We start from the raw sequence: 22705 nt of genomic DNA on the forward strand, positions 1-22705 counted from the left end.
TTTTATGCTACACCGGGTGATTTTTTATGGTTGATCTGCATACACCGGGTCTATATTTATGTATATGAATGCTAAAGATCAACCCTGTGTATTTCACCCGATGTAGCATAGAATAGACATGCAGTTTATTATTTTTTCTTTTACACGCATTTGATAAGTTTCATATACATATAAGCCCAAATTAGACAGCTAGCTACAACATACATCGTTTGAGGCAGCAATGCCATTTGACATTTCATAGGGAAAATAAATAAATATATAATTAAGTTGGAGATTAAAACTATATACTATGCCGCTGTTAGCCGGCAGCTGAGAATATTTCTTGTTGCACCATTTTCATCACTATAAATACACTAATTCATCAACTCCATTAATCATCTCCAATATAACTACTTCTAGCAAAAAACTATAAGTAACGTGATCAAGAAGCGAAAATCATAAAAGCAAATTCATCGACTTCGTTCCACAATGGCTTCGAGATCATCAGCTTTCTTGATTACGATGATAATCGCATTAGCTGTCGCTCCGGCGGCTTTTGCCACCGACTATATGGTTGGAGACAACTCCGGCTGGAAATTAGGCGTTAACTACACCACATGGGCCGAGGGCAAAAGCTTCCGTGTCGGTGACACCATCAGTATGTGTTGCTTCAATATTTTTTTCCTATTGCATTATAATTCTACTTTACTTATTCCAATTATAATACCCTTTCAAAATCGAAAGCTAAAAAAATTTATGATAAATTACGTGCATCCCCTTGAGGTAAGGTAAAATTACCAAAAAAAAAAAAACCTTTTGTTTGGGTAATTACAACCATTTCTCAATTATGAATCTTCTTACACGTTCAGTGTGTTAAATTTAGTGGAATCTTCTAGATTCATAGTTGAGGGATGGTTGTAATTACCAAAACATGAGGGGTTTTTTCACAATTTCACCTTACCTCAGCGGCTAAAAAAAAAACTCTATGGAATTTGTTTTATTCTCTCAAAACCTAATATTAGTTATGGTTTTTTAATATTTGCTTTTGTTGCAGCGTTCATGTATGCACCTGGAGTTCACAATGTGATGAAAGTGAATGGAACTGATTTCCAAAAATGCGCTTCTTCAAATGAAACGGCGGTCCCACGTACGACCGGAAACGATGTGATTCCTCTAATGACACCTGGCAAGAAGTGGTATATTTGCACTATTGGTGAACATTGCTCCAAGGGGATGAAGCTCGTCATCACTGTATCGGCGGCTGAGGGGCCGTCACCCGCCCCATCTCCGGCGACTTCGGCCGCCACCGGTGCTGAAGTCTCTGCCTCGAGAACTACTTGCATGTGGATGCTTGCAGTCATGGCCGCCTATAAGATGATCATGGCTTAATTAAGTAATTGTGAGGGTGCCGGGTTTTTTTTTCGAAATAAAAATGAGGGTTGATTTTGTGTGTTTGTTCGATTCGGAATAATCTATATAAGATAATTTCGGAATTTTTCGTTTAATTTATTCGTTTATTTAAAGATCGATCGATCATGATACAAACACTTAATCCAATTTATGATTTTGGTCTATAATTAGCATGTGGAAAATTGCATTTATAGTCCCACAATTCAGAAGTGTGTGAATTCTTGGAGTTATGCCTAAAGCAAAAAATACAAAATAACTTAGGGTAAACTACATTTTCTCCGCCTATACTATGACTTGTGTAGCATTTACCCCTATACTAATGAAAAATACAAAATAGCCCATACGTTTAGCATTCAATTGTTAGATCCTGTTAAGTTCTTAAAAACATCTTATAAGATATTTAAGAATTTATAAGCTATTAAAAGGTGTTCGGTAAACAAAATTTCAACATATTTTAGATTTTTTAAATAAGATGGTATTGGGTGCTAAATACCAACACGCAAGTGCAGTGGCGGATCTAGCTATGGTCTAGGGTGTGCAGCTGCACACCCTTGATTTTAAATAAATACTACTATTATACATATGTTGACAGAAAAAGTAGGTGGTTGAGGTGGTAAAGATATGCCTCCCTTTACTAACAGGTCACGGGTTCGAGCTCCACTCAAACATTTTGATTTCTTTTCCAAATCTTAACATTTTCACCTTTTTTTCTCATTAAATATTTCCACAATTCACCTAAAATTTTTACATTGTAAATTTTTGGTCCACTATTTTTATAAAATCTTAACATTTTCACCTTTTTTCTCATTAAATATTTCCACAATTCACCTAAAATTTTTACATTGTAAATTTTTGGTCCACTATTTTTATAAAATCTTAACATTTTCACCTTTTTTCTCATTAAATATTTCCACAATTCACCTAAAATTTTTATATTGTAAATTTTTGGTCCACTTGTCCACTATTTTTATAAAATCTTAACATTTTTCACCTTTTTTCTCATTAAATATTTCCACAATTCACCTAAAATTTTTAAATTGTAAATTTTTGGTCCACTATTTTTATAAAGTGATATTTAAATTTTTTACTCTACAATTTCGAACCCCCTTGGCAAAAATCCTGGATCCGCCACTGCGCAAGTGTACGTATCGCAAACAAGTAGTAAAGTAGACTCGTGAGAGTCGGATGTCGATCCCACAGGGAATACGCAAATTATTTAATCCTAAGTACCAAATCCTAACAATTGTGATTTTTATCCAGCCTACGCAAGGTTGTCAAATTAATTAACTAATAAAATTAAAATAATTAAGAAAACAAGTAATCACGAGAAAAAGTCAATAATAAACGGATCTAGGATTTTATCTTCCCCCTATGCGATAATTCTTCACCCAACTAATCTCCTATTATGCAAGTTACGATTCCCGATTATTAACCCAAGACACGAAATTATTCATAACCAGCTGTCGCTGCGCTATAAACCTATTATTCATAAAAGATTCACTATATGTCTATGCAAACCTAATATAAATAAAGCATTAAATAACAAGTCTCGCAAACGGCTACCTAAGGTATTATCTGTATGTCTACGATAATACATGCAATCAACACACGCATTCGGTGAAAAACTACTCGAAGGTTCTTCTATCCCTGTTCTAATTATTAAAACGATCTGTCAATCAATTCTAACAATAACAAATAGCAACATAAGTTAGCTACGCTCATGCACTAAATAAGATCAAGATAGAAGAAATAATCGAAAAATTAAACTTGCATAAAAGTCGAATAAGAGGTTCGAATCACCACATAGGGTTCCAATAAAATCCTAGAATAAAAACTTAGCTACTCATGTTCGTAACGAAAAGCATAATAAAAATACGGAAATTCATAAAAATCAGAAAAGAAAAGAAAAAAGGGAAACTAGGATGAAGATTCGTCAAGTCTTCGTCTTCGTTCTCTTGCTCCTCGATTGCGTGTAGAAGAGATGAAAAATAAAAACTAAAGAAAAAGATAAAAGATAAAAAGATTGATCTAATTGTGTGCTTGTGGCCTTTAAATAGGGTGCAAAAATATAATAGGGCGGGTTTCCTTGTGTAATTAAAATTCCTTCACTGCGCCCCTACGACCATCCGGACGGCCGTGTGAGATTTTGAACTAAAATCCGCACGGCCGTGCGGTCTTTAATTCTCCAGATTTCTGATTTTTTCACTTTTGGCCCACTTTTTCTCTGAATTTGCAGTTTTCACCCCAAAAGTTGCCAATTCTTCAATTTGCACCTAAAATACAAATAATAACCAAATTAAGCACCAATTATCGTAAAAACACATCAAAAGCTCCAATTAAAAGATAGAATTAAGTGTATAAATATACACTTAACACACCCCCAAACTTGAACTTTTGCTTGTCCTCAAGTAAAATCAAATTAATAGCTCAAAACAAAACCATACATCTCATTACTTAGATCGATGGGTCAACCTCGCGTTTTCAGAACTTGCAATTATGATGACAATTCATAGGTATTCACAAGCTTAACATTCAACGGTACTTAGTCACTCACTATTACCAAAAACCACAAATCATACAATTGCTTCAAGTATCCAATATTTGCAAGTTAAAGATAGAAAGAATTTATACTTACATGCATATATTTGACTCCAAATACCCACCAAATTATTTTACTCAACTAATATTGAACAATAAGCTATTGGGATCATTGGGGCTTTGTGGCTTTCAATTGTTAGGCTCTTTGGTCCGAGGTAGGTAATATGGAAATGTGTGGCTAATTTTCTTGAATTGAGGTGATTACGCCAAAATTTGAACGATAGGCGTTTGAAACAATGAATTCACCTCTAGGGACTTTAATAAACTCGATTCTCCAAAATTCACACGTCAACATTGTTGCCTTGAGGCAATGACTCGAGTTTTCAACACAATTCAACAACTAGTCCTTATTTCTCCCTTATAATCTATTCTTCTTCTTCTTCTATTTTTATTTTTTATTATTTTTTTTATTTTTTATTTTTTTTTAATCGAATCAAAGACTTAGATATATATATATGAAGATGCACATATATATCTATTGTTTTTTTTTTTTTTTTTTTTTTTTTTTTTTTTTTTTTTTTTTTTTTCGAAGAAGAAGAAGAAAGATCTTATAAGAATTTTTCGACCGACATCTAAGGGATAATTATTCAAAAATCTCCACTTTTCTACCTTCCACATATTGGCTAAAAGAAAGAACACCTTTTCTCCGAGGCTCAAATCAAGGTTCTAAGGATAATTTGACAAAAAAAGGTAGGCTTGAAAGGCTCAAACGGTTCAAAGAAGGCCCAAATCATATCCCAAATCACTTATTATCAACACTTCGTATCATAAATGTCCTAAGGTGAGATTTAAAACCGAACAAAGCATGATTGAGCACAAATAAATTCCAAATTTAAAATGCAAAACATTCAACCAAAGCAATGCACAAGGTGTGATTCCTAGCAATAATTCACTTCTACGTTCCGTTGAATCGAAAGCTAAACAAATACATACTCCTTATCAACATAAAACAAGTAGTTTCATCATCAAACATTGACCATCTACCATCATCGTAATTCATTGATGCATCGAACAAATATTTTTTTTTTTTTTTTATTTTTTTTATTATTATTATTTTTTTTATTTTTTTAATAAAAACAAAAAAAAAAAGACGGCAACTAAAACAAAAAACTAAAACATGCACAATAAAAAAAATAAAACACACATAAAGCACATAAATGAAAACAAGTAGTTAACCACCCCCAAACTTAAAATTCACATTGCCCTCAATGTGATTTGCCCGGAGTTTAAGGATAGAAAACACCTGTTTTAAATGTCGGGACCATCGTCGGGATTATACGTGAATTGATGTGCAAAATTCCCCCCAAACTTGACTTGGGCAATTCGTCGAACACCTTGTGGGCGTTCTTGGTGGAGTGGGTTTGTGGAGAAAATTGCACCTTTCTTGAATCCCCCCTGCGCAAATCAACAAGAAACCACCACGATTAAGAAGTATGTGTGTGTAATTGGTGAATTTTCGGTGAATTTGGTCCAAGAAAATTGAAAATTTTGAAAAGAGGGGGGTAGGGTTCGAAGTGGAAGAGAGGGGATTTGGGAATTATGGAAATTGGGGTTTGGAAAACCCCTATTTAATATGCCCGGATTTTTTTTTATTGATTTAATTTTTTTTTTTTTTTTTTTTTTATTTTTTTTTTTTCGCACGGCCGTGCGGAATTTTGGCCTTAAATCTGCACGGCCGTGCCATTTTGCATATTTGGGCAGTAGTGGCTTCAATTTTTGGACGGCCGTGTGATTTTTAAGGGAAAAATCCGCACGGCCGTCCCATTTCCGGATTTTATACAGTAGCATCCCCGAAATTCACACGGCCGTGTGAATTTCCTCCCTTTTTCTTGCACGGCCGTGTGAAAAATTGCATTTATGTCCCTGCAAAATAAAAACTTCTTATTAGTGCCCCTGAAACTTTTTTTTTTTTTTTTTTTTTTTTTTTTTTTTTTTTTTTTAATAAAATAAAATAAAATAAAAGCAAAACTAACAAATTTAAAATAACAAAAAAAAAAAAAAAAAAAAAAATAATAAAAAAAAACGAAAGCTCGGGTTGCCTCCCGAGAAGCGCTAAGTTTACAGTCTTCAGCCGGACTTTGTCTGCTTCTTTGTTCAAGCTAACGTGACCGAAGTCACTTGGCGATTGAATTCCTCTCCCCAATAATGCTCGTTTGGTTCGTTAGGTGGCCACATCCACCTTGCACGTTCATCATTGTTATCATCCCAACTCTTTTGACTGTCCCTCGGCGGAGTTGAAATTGAGCTTGCACAATAAACTTGCTCCGTCCGACTATCTTTTCCGCCACCATCTCCTGCACTTAAAGATTCTTTCCCATGGTCTAAAATCAAAACGTCAAAATCTTCCTGATTTGTAAAATCCACAAGATCAATAGCATAACAATCATTATTATCACATGGATTTTTATTAGCGCTAAAAACGTTAAATTTGATCGTTTGATCGTGCACCGTCATTGTAAGATCACCACTAGCGCAATCAATTAGGGTTTTCGAAGTGGCTAAAAACGGTCTCCCTAAAATAAGAGGTATCTCCTTATCTTCATCTATATCAAGTACAACAAAATCGACCGGGAAGATAAATTTGTTCACCTTTACTAGCACATTCTCTAAAATACCTTTTGGGTAAACTAAAGACCTATCGGCTAATTGAAGAGTTATAGCCGTAGGTTCAATCTCACCTAACCCAAGATTTTTGTAAGTGGAATAAGGCATAAGATTAATGCTAGCACCTAAATCAATGAGTGACCTAAAATTTTTACCTCCAATAGTGCAAGGGATAGTGAACTTACCTGGATCGCCGAGTTTTTGTGGAAGGGGCCGTACAAGAATTTGACTGCATTGCTCCGTGAGTTGGATGATCTCGTTCCCTTGCAATTTATTCCTCTTTGTCACGAGCTCCTTGAGGAATTTCACCCACTTTGGCATCTTTTGAATGGCTTCGATAAACGGAATGTTGATGTGGATTTCCTTCAGCTTGTCCAAGAATCCTTGGTGCTCCGCATCGAGCTTCTTCTTTTTAAGCTTTTGGGGATATGGGACTTGAGGGACTCGCGGGGTCACTGTGGGTGATGGTGGTTCTTTGCGAGTTGCTTCTTTTTCCTCAATCTCAATTGGCTCCTCGATTACCGTATTTTGCTTCTCCTTTCGTGGGGCCTCCTCCAATTGTCTCCCGTTCCTTAAACTCACGGCGTTGCACTGCTCGACGTTGTTCTTCCGAGGATCTTCCGTGTTTGATGGCAGTGCTCCCGATGGCCTCGCTGTTAGTTGGGTTGCAAGTTGACCCATCTGTGTTTCTAAATTGCGGATGGAGGCTTGGGTGGTTGTCATAAATTGCGCCAAGATGTTTGCGAGATCTCCACCTTGAGGTTGGGCTTGAGGCGGATTTTGGAATCCGGGCGCTGGTCGTGAATAATTAGGCGGTTGACCTTGAGGTGGTGCTTGCCTTGGTCCTTGCTGATTTCCTCCCCACCCAAAGTTAGGGTGATCCTTCCATCCCGGGTTGTACGTGTTGGAGTACGGGTTCCTCTGTTGTCGGTTGGTGTCATGCACATAATTCAGAGACTCCGTTTCTTCTACGCGCTGGTCGGGAACTTGGACTGCATGGGCTTGCTGAGTCTGCAAAGCAGCTACTTGCTTCGATAGCTTCTCCAATTGGGCTGTGATTGCAGTGACTCCGTCTAACTCCAAAATTCCTCCCGTCTTGACTGCTCCGCTATTCGACCGGTCCGATGCTCGCATGTATTTATTTCTGGCGATTCGTTCCAAGAGCTCGTATGCTTCGTCATAGGTTAAACTCATGAACATACCTCCAGCTGCAGAGTCGAGCACTGTCCTCGAGTTGTCTTGCAGTCCATCGTAAAATATTTGCAATTGGCGCCACTCTTGTAGTCCGTGATTTGGGCACCTCCTTACTAGCTGTTTGAACCGCTCCCACGTCTCGAATAGTGCTTCACCGGCTTCTTGTATGAAATTTTGAATTTCTCTCCGGATTCTCTCAGTTTTTGTTGGGGAGTTGTATGTGTTCATGAAAAGTTGAGCTAGCTGGGCCCACGACGAGATGGAGTGCGGTGCGCGAGTTTGCAACCATTCTCGGGCTGCTCCTTGTAGGGAGTGCTTGAACAGGCGGAGTTGCAGTGCTTCGGGTGTTACTCCGTTCATTTTGTGCGAGTCACATGTTTCGAGAAAGTTGACCAAATGGAGATGTGGGTCTTCATGAGCCAATCCGCTGAATAACCCATTGTTTTGGAGCATCGTGAGGAGTCCCGCTCGAATCTCGAAATTGTTGGCTTCAATGGGGGGCTGCTGGATGCTTGATTGGAACCCATTGAGTGTCGGAACGGTGTACTCGTGCAAGGCTCGTTGGCGAGGCGGTGGATTGATTAGCTGGCGTTGCTCTTGCTCGATAACGACATCCCCTGCCGCATGCGGTAGGCGCCTTTGGTCACCTTCTCCACGATTATTCTCGTCCTCCATCGTTGCCGGATTGTTTTGGGCTAACCGTTGATTTCTCCTGGCTTGCCTAAACGTTCGCTCAATTTCGGGATCAAGAGGTAGCAGACTCGTGTCGTGTCCTCTTCGCATAAAAAGTACCTAGAACAAAATAAATAATAAAAAAAATAATTAAATAAAATAAAAAAATTGGCTGAAGTAAGAAAAATTGTTCAAATTTAATATCAGGATAAATAAATAATTTAGCCGTATTCCCCGGCAACGGCGCCAAAAACTTATTGGGTGCTAAATACCAACACGCAAGTGTACGTATCGCAAACAAGTAGTAAAGTAGACTCGTGAGAGTCGGATGTCGATCCCACAGGGAATACGCAAATTATTTAATCCTAAGTACCAAATCCTAACAATTGTGATTTTTATCCAGCCTACGCAAGGTTGTCAAATTAATTAACTAATAAAATTAAAATAATTAAGAAAACAAGTAATCACGAGAAAAAGTCAATAATAAACGGATCTAGGATTTTATCTTCCCCCTATGCGATAATTCTTCACCCAACTAATCTCCTATTATGCAAGTTACGATTCCCGATTATTAACCCAAGACACGAAATTATTCATAACCAGCTGTCGCTGCGCTATAAACCTATTATTCATAAAAGATTCACTATATGTCTATGCAAACCTAATATAAATAAAGCATTAAATAACAAGTCTCGCAAACGGCTACCTAAGGTATTATCTGTATGTCTACGATAATACATGCAATCAACACACGCATTCGGTGAAAAACTACTCGAAGGTTCTTCTATCCCTGTTCTAATTATTAAAACGATCTGTCAATCAATTCTAACAATAACAAATAGCAACATAAGTTAGCTACGCTCATGCACTAAATAAGATCAAGATAGAAGAAATAATCGAAAAATTAAACTTGCATAAAAGTCGAATAAGAGGTTCGAATCACCACATAGGGTTCCAATAAAATCCTAGAATAAAAACTTAGCTACTCATGTTCGTAACGAAAAGCATAATAAAAATACGGAAATTCATAAAAATCAGAAAAGAAAAGGAAAAAGGGAAACTAGGATGAAGATTCGTCAAGTCTTCGTCTTCGTTCTCTTGCTCCTCGATTGCGTGTAGAAGAGATGAAAAATAAAAACTAAAGAAAAAGATAAAAGATAAAAAGATTGATCTAATTGTGTGCTTGTGGCCTTTAAATAGGGTGCAAAAATATAATAGGGCGGGTTTCCTTGTGTAATTAAAATTCCTTCACTGCGCCCCTACGACCATCCGGACGGCCGTGTGAGATTTTGAACTAAAATCCGCACGGCCGTGCGGTCTTTAATTCTCCAGATTTCTGATTTTTTCACTTTTGGCCCACTTTTTCTCTGAATTTGCAGTTTTCACCCCAAAAGTTGCCAATTCTTCAATTTGCACCTAAAATACAAATAATAACCAAATTAAGCACCAATTATCGTAAAAACACATCAAAAGCTCCAATTAAAAGATAGAATTAAGTGTATAAATATACACTTAACAGATGGTAGGGAGCTTTTAATATGTTTTTAATAAAGTACATTTATTCCATATTTTTTATATAAGATCTTGTTTCCCATTTCTAAAACATTTAAAATATAATAGAACTTTAAGATATAGGTCCCTGGTAACAAAACTTATTAGAACTAAATGACAAGTCCAACTAAACATTTGCTTCACACCCTTTATAAAATTCATTCAAAAAATACTCCTCCACTCAGTATTAAGTAAATTCAAACTGCATTTATCATTTTTTTTTTCATTAAAACTTTCATTTTTCCATCTAACTTTTTTAATTATTTGTTTTACAGAATACCATTTTGTTTTTCGTTTTTTGTTTCTTTCTTCATTTCAAAAAATTGTACAATTTTATAAAAAAAAATTTTTTTATACATAATATTGAAATTCACAAAAAAAAAAACAAGAACATGTTTTTTTTTTTTTCATTTTTTTAATTCAATTTACATACTTTTTAATTTTTAATTTATTTTTATTTTTCTTCTATCAATAAATATAGTCATTTTTAGTCATCGTAGTTGCTATCTTCGTTTGTAGACATCTAAAACTTGAATTTCACTTCATCGAACATCCTCTATATGTTCACAATCTGTAGTAGACTGTGGTGTACTATGGTATCCTCTATATATTCATAGTCTGCAGTAGACTATAGTATACTACGGTATAATATGGTATACTACGATGTCTATTCCAAACCCTAGTCGCCAACCCTAGTAGTCAAAGCAATCTCTACCCAAACCCTAGCAGCCAAAAGTCGCAGCCATCGCAACCGTAGTCACCTACCCCCTTTTGAAAAATATAGATCTGCAACAAATCAAAGACAATAACAAATCATATTCAAACCAAGAAAAAACTTTTACTTCAAGAAAATCAAATCCAATTAGTCAAAATATGTTTGCAATTACAGATCTTTCTAAAAAAATGAAGAAAATCGATTTGTTTATTTATTTTCATTACCAAATCATTATAAAACAAAAAAGTAGAGAAATACTTGCTCCCTCTGCCGCACGATCCCCGCCGCACAACCCCGCCGCAAAGCCCTTTGCAACCACCGCCTTCCACCACTGCTTACGATAGACCTGCTCCTGCTCATGCTCTCTTTGTGGCCGCCGGCGGCGGCCTTCATGCATGGAGAAAGGAAGAGACAGATTCGTGGAGAAAGGAAGAGAGAGATAGAGAGGTGACAAAGAGAGAAAAAACGAGAGAGAAAGAGGGAAGAAGAGGAAACGCAAGAGAGAGATGGAGAGAGAAAGCGTGGATAAAATATGAAAATAAGAGAAATAAATCTGAATTAAAGAAACGTGAATATGTAAGTTATAAGATTTATAGTATAAGGGCAATATAGGAATAAAAAACTTTGAGATGTTGCTCATATATTATTTTAAACTAAGAATGTAATTACAAGATTTGATTTGAACTTGTCATTAGGTTTGATTTAAGGTACTCATATCATATTACCCCAATATAATATTACACTAAAATAACTTGTAAGCTTCATATCAAAACACTTTAAAATTTAATTTTTAAAATAAAACCTAAGACTTTTTTTTTTTTTTTTTTTTTTTTTTTTTTTTTTTTTATTTCAACTTTAAAGCATCAAATAAATCATTTTGGTCCAAAAAAGGGATCCTCTCCACTGCAATACAACATAAAGAGTTTCTCATAGTAATCCACTGCAAGAATTCGACATTTGCTAATAGCATCGGGAAATTCTCGTTTTACTTCCGAGACCGATTTCTTCAATCTAAGCTCCGAATCCCCATCAATCAAATACTCCGCCAAATCACGTCCCCTCATAGTCTCGAAGCGATGAAGTAATCCTCGGGTGGTAGATTCCGTCGCAGAAACTTGCTTTCGATAAAGTGCGCACACGGCTTTCATACAAAGCTCGTCATCCTTATCAAAGGCCTCGAGCATGTGGGCCCCACTCATCCACGTTTTTCTTGGATTAGTCTTTACTCGAGAAAATGAATGTGTGTTGTGAGCTGATTCTCGATTTTCGTCACTAATCTTGCTTTTCCTCTTCTTTCGTGCTGTGACAGAAACCTCTTCCGAACAATCTGTTTTTCCCTTCTGTTTATTTGTCCGATCAGAATTCGCCCTCTTTGCAAAGTTCTCGAAAAAAACTTCTGCGACATCATCACAATCGAAGATTTCGATGAAATCATCTCTTGCCAAGCCAGTATTATTATTCTCTTCACCACCACCCTCGTTCGTTCGATTCACTATCCCATCGATCTTCACATTCAACAACTTCCCTAATCCGACTGCCAAAGGCACCAAATCCTCAAACTTCCTTTTCAAGACTCGAGCATCTCTATCAACGACAACATTTTGTCGCTTTAATTCCTCAACAATTTTCCTTAGTTCCTTCACCGTACAATCAGCTTCCGACAATTTCTTATTACATGTTTTCTTGTGCACTTCGCAAGCCAATAACTCCCGCCCCAAATGCTCCACCGTCCGCGAAGCCTCCAAATTTTGTCGCCTCAATTCCGTCACTAAATTATCGCTTTCCGTTTGCTTCCGGCCGATTTTCCTCACTGTTTCGACGTACCTCACAACGTGTTCTTCGGCAGCCATCTTTTGTTCACTCAGTTGTTCTATAGTCACGCAAGCCTCCCTATTCTTCGCCCGTAACCCCTCGATGATTTGATCGGCTTCCAATTTCTGTCGCTTCAATTCCTCAACCTCTTTCTTCGTTTCCTTAAGCTTCTCATGTAGCTCGGATATTTTGACATTCTTTTCGTTTATAACCCTAGTTTGCTTTTCCACACAAACCTTGGCATAAACTTCCTCTGTCTTTATTCTTACACTACTGTCTGAAAAATTATCAACCCTAGTTAAGCCGGCCGTCTCGAGATTTTCCGTTTTGATTTTGAGACGAGTCTTTTCAAGATCCATTAGTATATTCCGAACCTAGTAAAACGAAACAAAATTCACGAGAGGAAAGCCGAATGTGCTTGATCAAGGAGTTTGTTCAAGAAATAACATTTTCATGTGTGAGCTATGTGTTTCATATTGTCACTTTAATTTTTCTGTTTTTAAAGTGAGAAAAAAGTAAATTAAATTAAAGTTGTCTCTTTATCGATATTCACACTTCTTTTCTTCATTCTATCTTGTTTTAAAATTCACGTAGTACTATCTAATATATGATTCCAATTTTTCTTCATGGTCAAGACTTCAATAGTGTCATTCCTTCTTTTAATGTTAAAAGCACAAACACAAAATTTTCGTACACTCTCATAAAACACAAGTGCATACCTTTTGTTAATGTACTGACTTTTTATTAATTAGAATACGGAAAAAAAATACATTTTTCATCCCTCAAATTTGTGCAATGTCACATTTAGTCATTCATATTAACAAAGAACACATTTAATTTGGTCCCTCACGTTTTAAAAATTCAAAAATTTTAGTCTTTTCCGACAATTTTCAGTTAGTACTAACGAATCAAGTGTGTAGACCTCATGACTGCCTTAACAAACGACTGACGAACTAACGGTAAATTGACGAAAATGACCAAAATTGTTAAATTATTGAAACATGATGGATTAAATGTATTTTTTATGAACATGGGAGACCAATTGCAAAATCGGTGTAAACTTGAGGGGTGAAACTGTAAATTTTCCATAAGAATCTTATATATAAAAGAAAGAAAGAAACGCTGGGCAACCTAAAAAATCCTAATGGTATTTCTATAATTATTTATTTTTAATATTTTTTCTCTACGAATTTCTAACTATAATTTTTAACAATTATCAAAATTAAAAATAATCCGTGAAGAATTCTACCTTATTGCTACTTATGTAATTATTTATTTTTAATATTTTTTCTGTACTAATTTTTTAACTATAATTTCCAGCAACCCGAAAAACTAAAAACCCTATTGAATTTGTGCAATTATTTAGTTTTAATATTTTTTCTCTACGAATTCCTACTATAATTTTTAACAATTATGAAAATTAAAACTAACCCATGAAGAATTCTACCTTATTGCTACTTATGTAATTATTTATTTTTAATATTTTTTCTGTACTAATTTTTTAACTATTATTTTTAACAATTATTGATCTCCTAATTTTCATCAATATATCTCAAATTTTAAGAGATAAAGCCAGAAATTCAATATGAATAATACTGCATTATTAAATTTTATTATATTAGTGTACTATATTTTCTTATTATGTATTTAATTGATTATTTTTCTTTTCACTATTTAAATAATATACCGTGCATCGCACGGGAGAAAAATGCTAGTACGGTTAAAAAAAACAACAATTGTATCACTCCAATGTTAGTACGTTTATGATTTTTTTTTATTTTTTTTCTAGTTTTACCTCTCTTTTCTTCCTCAACAAAATTTGGTTTTAGTAAACCATTAATGATGTGAAGAACTTCCAAGAATATCAAAATAATTTTTGTTAAGGTTTTTAATTTGGACTTCCAAAGCTTTTGGGAATTGGGAATTCTATTTTAACAAAGTATCTTTTAATATGAAGTTATTGCAACATTAATAAATGTCTTTACAAATCATAAATAATATCGCTTTATTTTCAAATTTATTTCAAAAAATATATTTATTTCAACACCTTCAAGAACTTTGTTTGAAATGTTCATTGAACATTGTAAACCCTTTTCTTCTCAAAATACAAACAATTTTTTTTTTCAAATTTTCTTTCAAATTTTGTTTTCCAAAATAAAAATGAAATAATTGCCCTAAAGATGGGCAAACATAGGTGGTATTCCTATATTCTTGAAAAGAGATAATATTGTGAAAAAAACGGGTAAACAACATAAAACTACATTGTGTTAAGGAAAACCTGAGCCAAATCCCTATTTTTTTTTTCTTGCGTAAAACCCCCTTGTGTTTCATTTTACTTTGCACGACATCCTCTTTTCCGTTAAAAATAACACCGTTATCTACAAAGAGGATATTATGCATTTTTTTCATAGCATATAGGGTTTATGGCATATCTTCTACAATACAAGGGAGTTTTATGCAAAATTAAATTTCATATTATTTTCTTAAATTAAGCCGAACACATTTTACAGTTACATAAGAAAAATATGTTAAAAAAACTTGCTTAAAATCTCCTCTATAGCTAGCGGTGTTAACTATTAACGGAAATGGAGATTTCATGCAAGAAAAAATGAAACATAAGGGGATTTTACGCAAGAAAAAAAAAATAGGAGGGTTTGGCGTATGTTTTCCTTAACACATGGGGGTTTTATACTATGCTTATCCTGAAAAAAACAAACAAACAACAGAGAAAAACAAAAGAGAAAAAGAAAAAGAAAAAGAAAAAGAAAAAGAAAAAGAAAAAGGTGTATTTTTCTTTTTTTTTTGAGAAATTCAAATCGTGTTACAGATTGGATAAATAGGAGAGGAGGCAGGATTCAAATCTTATACATCTACTCTAATAATAGAGGCCGGATACCAACAGGTTTGGTGGTTCATCATACATTCACCTATAAAGGAAGTGAACAATAAACAACAAGATACTACATTCAATAAAATTTACTTCCGTCCCTTCTTTGCAAAATGAAGAAGAAGAAGAAAAAAAAGACAATATTGTGACAATTTTATATCACTTTTAGTTATCCTCCGCAATACAAATTCTTCGAATCGATTGATTTTTGGAAGCGGTCAATTATCCACGGTTTGCAAACATCCAGTTCGGAACGAGCATAGCTTACCACGTCGAACATGTAAGTATCAACTAGATCTTTAAGCCCTTTAATTTGAAGCAATGCATATGACATGTTTGTGGAAATGACCGAGTAACATTGAAAACGGCCTCAATGGAAAAAAAGTGAGTTTAGTTACATGCCATCTTTTAAATTAAATTCATAAACCTGAAAATTTAGGACTACAAAATTTACAGAGTATGTATATATTGTGTTTATACTATAAGTTGGTAACAATTCTTTTAACTATTCTGTTATACGTATCGAGATCTCATAATTTGTTTCCAGGGTTAAATAAAGGCACTAATACGTATCGAGATCTCATAATTTGTTTCCAGGGTTAAATAAAGGCACTAATATATATACGCAAACCCTTGTTCCGGCGAAGAGAATTGCCACTAGGGAAGTAATCGATGAATGGTTTACGATGGAAGAATCGGATGGGCTAATATTGCAATAAGATGACAAATGAAATATTCACTCCTTGCTGCAAAAATCCAATCAACCTAAGTGGCATGTCAGAAAATTATGTAGTGAAGCACGGTTATTTTCCATGGGGGCACGGAGAAAAAGTAACAACTAAGTAACGGTTTATCAAGATGCTCGTATTGAAGTAAGTAAGAAACTTTGAGTACCCCCAATGTAAAACTGTAAGAAATTTGATCTTGAATTATTACATATATAGTCGCGCGGTGTATATGTGACAATTACCGTTCTAAATTACCTGATGATATATGCTTGACCTATTCCGATTGTTACAGGGGCAAAACCGTCACAAGCCACAAGTGACTGAAGCTCGACATCAATTGCGAGAGCATCTTGATAAAGCGTTATTTTTGTTTCCTCGTTCCTTGTCGCCATGGAAAATAACTATGTTTTACTCAAAATTTTCTGAGATGCCACTTAGTTAGTTGGGATTTTTGTGGCAAGGAGTATTTATTGTAAACTATCCTTCTATTGTAATTTGTAAACCATTCATCTATCATCTTCCTTGTAGCAATATTTTTATTCGGAAACAATATAATGGCAATCTTTAACTCTGCATTTGATCTTGTTGGAATTCATATTTGTTTTTATGTGTATTTCTTGTATCCTCATTACTAATTGAGTAATTGCAAGACTTATGTTGGAAAGTTTAGCTAAAGTAGAATTAAATGTTCTATTTGACAAAACCTCCATTGTATTTCGGTAGAGTGATACATCCAAATTTAAATCCTATATTTTAGATAAAACCTTGAATTGCAGAATACCTGTCTTTTCAGGTTTCTATATTTAGAATTTTTTTTCTTTTTTTTTTTAAATTACTATTTTTCGGTTTTTTTTTATGTTTTATTTTAATTTCGACTATTTCAAAAAAAAATCATTTTTTACAATTTCTTTAAAATTTTCTTTTTTTCGGGCACATTTTACCAAATTAAAATCCACCATAAAATTATCGAAATTCACTATGTAATTAACATAATACGTTACAAAATAAGGTAATTTACCTACCAAATTAACGCAATTCACCATTAAATTAATGTAAATCCACTACGAAACTTGAAAAGCCAACTTATATTAATATAAATAACAAAATCACAGATGCCATAAAATACAATATCCTTTGGCAGAAAAAAGAAAGAAAGAAATCACTAGGAAAAATCTAACGAAACTGTTCTCTGCTTAATTTTCAACTAGTCATGTATTTGCCTATTTATTTAAATAAGGAAAACACTAGAAAAAGAAAAAAGAAGAAAGAAATCACTAGATATTACTTAGAATACTAAATAGTCATATGTCTAACTATTCATGTATTTGCTATTCATTTAATACATTGTATTTACAAATAGATAATTCGAGAAAGTGCATTATTTCCGACAATAAAATTGTCGAATACGGACTAAATCGCTCAAATTTATAACCTCGATTTAATCGAACTTCTCAGTTCGGACATGTGGCTTTGTATCGTTATATATATTTCAATTGCATAGGTTTTTGACAAAGTTGCTCATATACTCTATATACTACTATATTGTATTGTTTGGACAAACGTATCTAATTAATTAGTTAACTATTTCTAGGATGCAATTTTGACATTGTTAACGTAACTAAACTAGCCGTTTTCAGCCGGCAGGTGTTTTCTTATAGAACTAAATTAATAATAATGCTATAAATAGGGTAAAATACTAGCAAATTAGTTGATTAATTAAGAAGGCTCTCTTGCATTCGAAGTTAAGCAAAATGGCGCTAAGAGCTTTCTTGGTCACGGTAGTCGTTGTAGTAGCAGCCGTTTCTCCTGCCCTGGCAATTGATTATATTGTCGGAGATGACGCGGGTTGGAATCTAGATTTCGATTACACTAAATGGACGAAGGGCAAAGATTTCCGTGTCGGTGATACTATTGGTATTTTTCTTTTTGTTAAATACTTTTTTTTTTTTTTCTTATTTTGATGTACAAATAACTCAATATCTAACTAGGAAACGGGTTTGAATCTCTAACCTAGCTCATTCATAATACGTTAGAATCTCTAAATCTCTAACCTAGCTCACTCATAATACGTTCGAATCTCTAATCTCTAAACGGCAAAAAGTACCTATATGCAATCTTCAAATAGCAAAAAACCCGATTTGATGAATAAATTAGCAACCCACCCAGGGGCGTAAAAATGAAGTTTTGGGTGGGGGGCTAGAATATTTTTTGGGCTAAAATAATATAAAATTTTAACTTTGGGGACTAAAGTATATATATTGATAGATAAATAACACAAAATGTCAAAAACATAATAAAAAAAAAGATAAAAAAATAAAATTTTCCTGCAGGGATGGGCCCCCCCAAGGCATACCTTGGGTCCGCCCCTGAACCCACCCCCAATGAAATTATTTATATAGCATACTCTGCCCATTATTTATTTGAGTGTTCACTTGATATAAAAATGCACAAATACTCTCGCAATTTTGCAATTAATAAATTCTTATATTTTATAAATATTTTAATTATTTTATTTTTGTAATAATTTAATTTAGAAAAGTACAATGAGGTCTTTGATTTCTATTTTTATTATCAAATAATTCTTGTATATATTTTTAATTATCCCTACATCAAAAGAAAATAAAGAAAACTTAAATTCCATTATTATGTATTTCTTTATTTTATATTTAAAAAAAAACATATACTTAATTTGATTACCAAACTTTAATAATTTTTCAATTTAATTTTTTACTAATTTTTTAATAATATTTTAATTTCTAAACAATTAAATTGAAAATAAAATATATATACATAAAATACAAATACATTTTGAGAGATAATTTCATCATTTCACATCTAAAAATCAGCTACCAGCTGCACATTCAGCGAGTGAGCCACACGAAATCAATAAGGGGATTTCTGCCTTTGACTAAATTTCACAAGAGTGTTTTTACTAGTTTATTTATCACAGGGGGATTTTTATTATTTGAAGATTACACATGAGTACTTTTTGCAGTTTATTCTCAAATATAAATATAATGCAAGCAAGGTTATTTCCATAGGATATTAGATAAAGAAGTACACTCATCTAAATATAAACTTGCACATACTGATTGCAGTTAGTAAAAAAAAAAAAAAACTGAATTATTGGTTCGATAACGAAATTTCGATAAGGTATGGTTTTTATCAAATCGATGAACATCATATTGTAACTAATCTATGTATGTGATACGGTGCAGCATTCAAGTATAAACCAGGAGTTCACAATGTTCTAAAGGTGAACGGGCCCGATTTCCAACGTTGTACCTCCACAAACGCGACATCTGTCCCTTTGACGAGTGGAAAAGATGTAATTACCATTTTGTCCCCGGGCAAGAAGTGGTACATTTGTGACATTGGCGACCATTGCTCCATGGGGATGAAGCTCGTCATTAGCGTATCCGCCGTGGCTGAGGGGCCCACTCCTGACCCGACACCTGGCACTTCGGCCGCCGCCCGGAAAGTCTCTCCTTTGGAATCTTGTGTGCGGTGGGTTGTAGCTGCGATGGCTGCCTATATGATGATGATCATGGCTTATTGAACATTTATATATACTCAATTGTTTTTTGTTCTTTATTATTTTTGTGGTTTATTGATAAAGAAATGTTATATATAATCATGGAAATTTCAATGGAATTGTTTCCCTTGTATTTTGGAACCCAATGATTTTATTATTTATTTAGTTATTAGAAAATAAAAGGTGAAAATTGTGTGCGTTTGATTCAGTGATTTCAAATGATAGGATCTCAAATCCTCTTGGATCAAATTCATAGAATTTGAAATCTCTTACTTCGATGTATAAAAGATTTAAAATCCATTGTTTCAAACACACGCACGTTTAATAAAAGCCCCTTAATAAAAAGAGATAAAAACAAAAAAACAATAAACAAGATCAACCCTATATATAATATTAATTAACTATTACAAAGAAAATGTTGTACCTGAAGAATTTTTTTTTTTAAAAAATACGTCGAATAAAATCTGTAAAATTGATGAAACACGTGAATGGAGAAGATGATTTTTGTCTTGTATTTCATCGATGAGTGTATCAACGTTTATATACACACAAAATAGGAGAAATAGAAGGAATAGATAATTACATATTGTTGGCGCCAGATTTTCACCGATAAAGAAATCCGCCACACTTGGGAAGTAAAGATTGGCAAAGATTTGTTTCCATGTTTATTTTGGAAATATAAAGTCCTACCTTTGTAATACTTTAGGACTTAGATTTATTTCCCTGTACTCTACTCTAGTTAGGAATCTTTTATAGTTATCTAGATTAAAATTAGATATTGATTAGGATTTTGTTTCCTAGTTATTCGATTTCTTAGGAAACAAGGTAGGTCTTTGGAGGCCGACTTCACGTCTATATAAGTCTTCTCGACTCACAAAGACCGTGACACTTTTTGGGAGAAGAATTACTCCATAGCTTTGAAGAATTGCTGAAACGTTCTGCTGGACAGAACTGTGCCATCATTGCATGTGTCAACAACATATACAGATCTGCTGTATAGATCTCAAGGGAGATCAACCGCATCACTGAAGGGAGTTCAGACCTAAAAGGAGTTCTAGACACGCGGTGTGGAGCTGCTGTTGGAAGAGACACGGAGTTCGAGTTGTGTACAAGAACGGCATAAAGAATTAAAGAGGGAGTCTTAATTATTTTATAAGTCGTATCAATGTACACTGTAAATCTGAACTAGTGAAATCGTGTTTGCAGGTCCACGTGGATGTAGGGCACAGTTGTGTCTGAACCACATTAATTCTTGTGTTCTATTTATTTGCTTTAGTAGAATATAATTGTGTTAACACAAGAATTACAGTTGTAACTAAAACATTGTTTCGACTAATCAAATTGTTACAACTAGAGAATTACTGAATTTATAGGCATATAAAACAACAATTGGTATCAGAGCCTACTAGATATACATAGTGTGTGATTTTGGGAATTTGATTTATTTGCCATTTATCTTTCATAGGTACTATGAGTTCTCATATGGAAGAAGGTTCCACTACTGCACCACCACTGCTTACGGGAACCAACTACTCCTATTGGAAGACTAAGATGAAGATGTTCATAAAATCAGTGGATGAAGACGCGTGGCGGACAGTGTTGACGGGATGGAAACGACGCGTTGCCACAGATGAAAAATGAATGGAAACTGAGAAGCATGAGAAAGACTGGAGCAAAGCCAAACAAATTGCAGCAAATATGAATTCCAAAGCCTTGAATTCTATATTCAATGGAATTGATATCAATCAATTCAAGATAATCTCACGTGTGAGTGTGCTAAAGAATGGGAAAAACTCCAAACAACCTATGAGGGAACTGCTTCAGTTAGATTATCCAAACTTCAAATGCTTGCCACCCGGTTTGAGGATCTTCGAATGGAAGAAAATGAGACTGTGAGCGAATTTAACTCCAAATTATGTGACATATCAAATGAAGCTCATGGCCTCGGTGAAACCTATCCTGAAGTTAAACTTGTTCGGAAAGTACTCAGATCTATGCCAGATCGATTCGCATACAAGATCACTGCTATAGAGGAAGCCAGTGATGTGGACTCATTGCGACTTGAAGATCAAATTGGAAATCTACAAACTTTTGAAAACAAGTTGAACATCAGCAGAATGGACAAGGAGAGAAAAATTGCTTTGCAAACTGTATCGGACACAACACCATCTGTGTCTACTGTTCCTATGACAGCACTTGAAGTCAAGCTTACAAAATCCATGTCCTTAATAGCAAAAAAATTTGGAAAGTTCATGAAAAGAAATGGACATCCTACAAACTCTGAGAGAAAACCCAGGACTTCTACAGATAAGCAAGTCAAGAAGGGAATTCTATGTAGAGAGTGTCATGGTTATGATCATATCCAGGCAGAATGTGCTAATACTCTGAAAAAATAGGGAAAATCACTTGCCACAACCTGGAGTGATGACAACTCAGATTCTATGATGAGAGTGAAGCTAGTGACGATGATACAAACAATGACTTCTGTGGAACATGCAGAATCATTGAAGACACACTAGAAGACACCATATGCACAGAACCACCACATCTCACGTATGTCACACAGAAAAATGAGAATCACGAAAAATTAAATACATCTTTTCTGTCCATAGGGAATGACGAATCATAAAATGAATGTGAAGATTCTATCCAACAAATTCAACAACAGCTGAATGATCTCCTGAAGCAATGTCATGAAGTCAGTAATGAAAATAAAGTCTTGAAAGAAAGAATCAAAGAACGAGAGGAAGAGAACGAAGCTGTTATAACAAAGCTGAATGACAGAATCGATGAACTTGAGATGGAGATTGAAGTCTTTGAAGTGGAACAGGACTTCGCACAGAGAGACATCGACAATCTAAAATATCTATTGAAGTATTGGCAGGACTATGATGGTGAAAGAGCAAAAAGAATCAGGAAAAATCCTTTTCCAAAAATTCAGGCTGAGGATGATCACCAAGATATTTCACCACCTGTTGCCACAATGTTTGAGGCTTATGTTAGTAAGTTAAATCGCACCG

At 34.5% G+C, this 22705-nt stretch overlaps 3 protein-coding genes and 1 long non-coding RNA gene across 4 annotated transcripts; 3 read left to right on the plus strand and 1 right to left on the minus strand.

The window, feature by feature from the left end:
- Positions 1-468: 468 nt before the first annotated feature.
- LOC105970639 (blue copper protein 1b) lies at positions 469-1368 on the plus strand. Its single transcript, XM_012978144.2, has 2 exons — positions 469-637; positions 1034-1368. The coding sequence occupies exons 1-2, from the start codon at positions 469-471 to the stop codon at positions 1366-1368; spliced, it is 504 nt and encodes a 167-aa protein (XP_012833598.2).
- Positions 1369-11401: 10033 nt separating this feature from the next.
- Positions 11402-13015, minus strand: LOC105970641 (uncharacterized). The gene has a single exon (XM_012995473.2). The coding sequence runs from the start codon at positions 12892-12894 to the stop codon at positions 11596-11598; it is 1299 nt and encodes a 432-aa protein (XP_012850927.2). The 5' UTR covers positions 12895-13015; the 3' UTR covers positions 11402-11595.
- A 2382-nt stretch (positions 13016-15397) lies between these two features.
- LOC105954492 (uncharacterized) lies at positions 15398-16723 on the plus strand. Its single transcript, XR_001172539.2, has 2 exons — positions 15398-15702; positions 16020-16723. It is a non-coding gene; the product is annotated as an uncharacterized LOC105954492 (long non-coding RNA).
- Positions 16724-17893: 1170 nt separating this feature from the next.
- On the plus strand, positions 17894-19709 carry LOC105954473 (blue copper protein 1a). The gene is made up of 2 exons (XM_088818007.1): positions 17894-18064; positions 19357-19709. Exons 1-2 carry the CDS (start codon positions 17902-17904, stop codon positions 19707-19709), a joined length of 516 nt encoding a protein of 171 aa, XP_088674133.1. The 5' UTR covers positions 17894-17901.
- Positions 19710-22705: the final 2996 nt, after the last annotated feature.

The sequence above is a fragment of the Erythranthe guttata genome, chromosome 5, assembly GCF_056151865.1.
Source record: "Erythranthe guttata isolate IM_541 chromosome 5, IM_541, whole genome shotgun sequence".
NCBI lineage: Eukaryota > Viridiplantae > Streptophyta > Magnoliopsida > Lamiales > Phrymaceae > Erythranthe > Erythranthe guttata.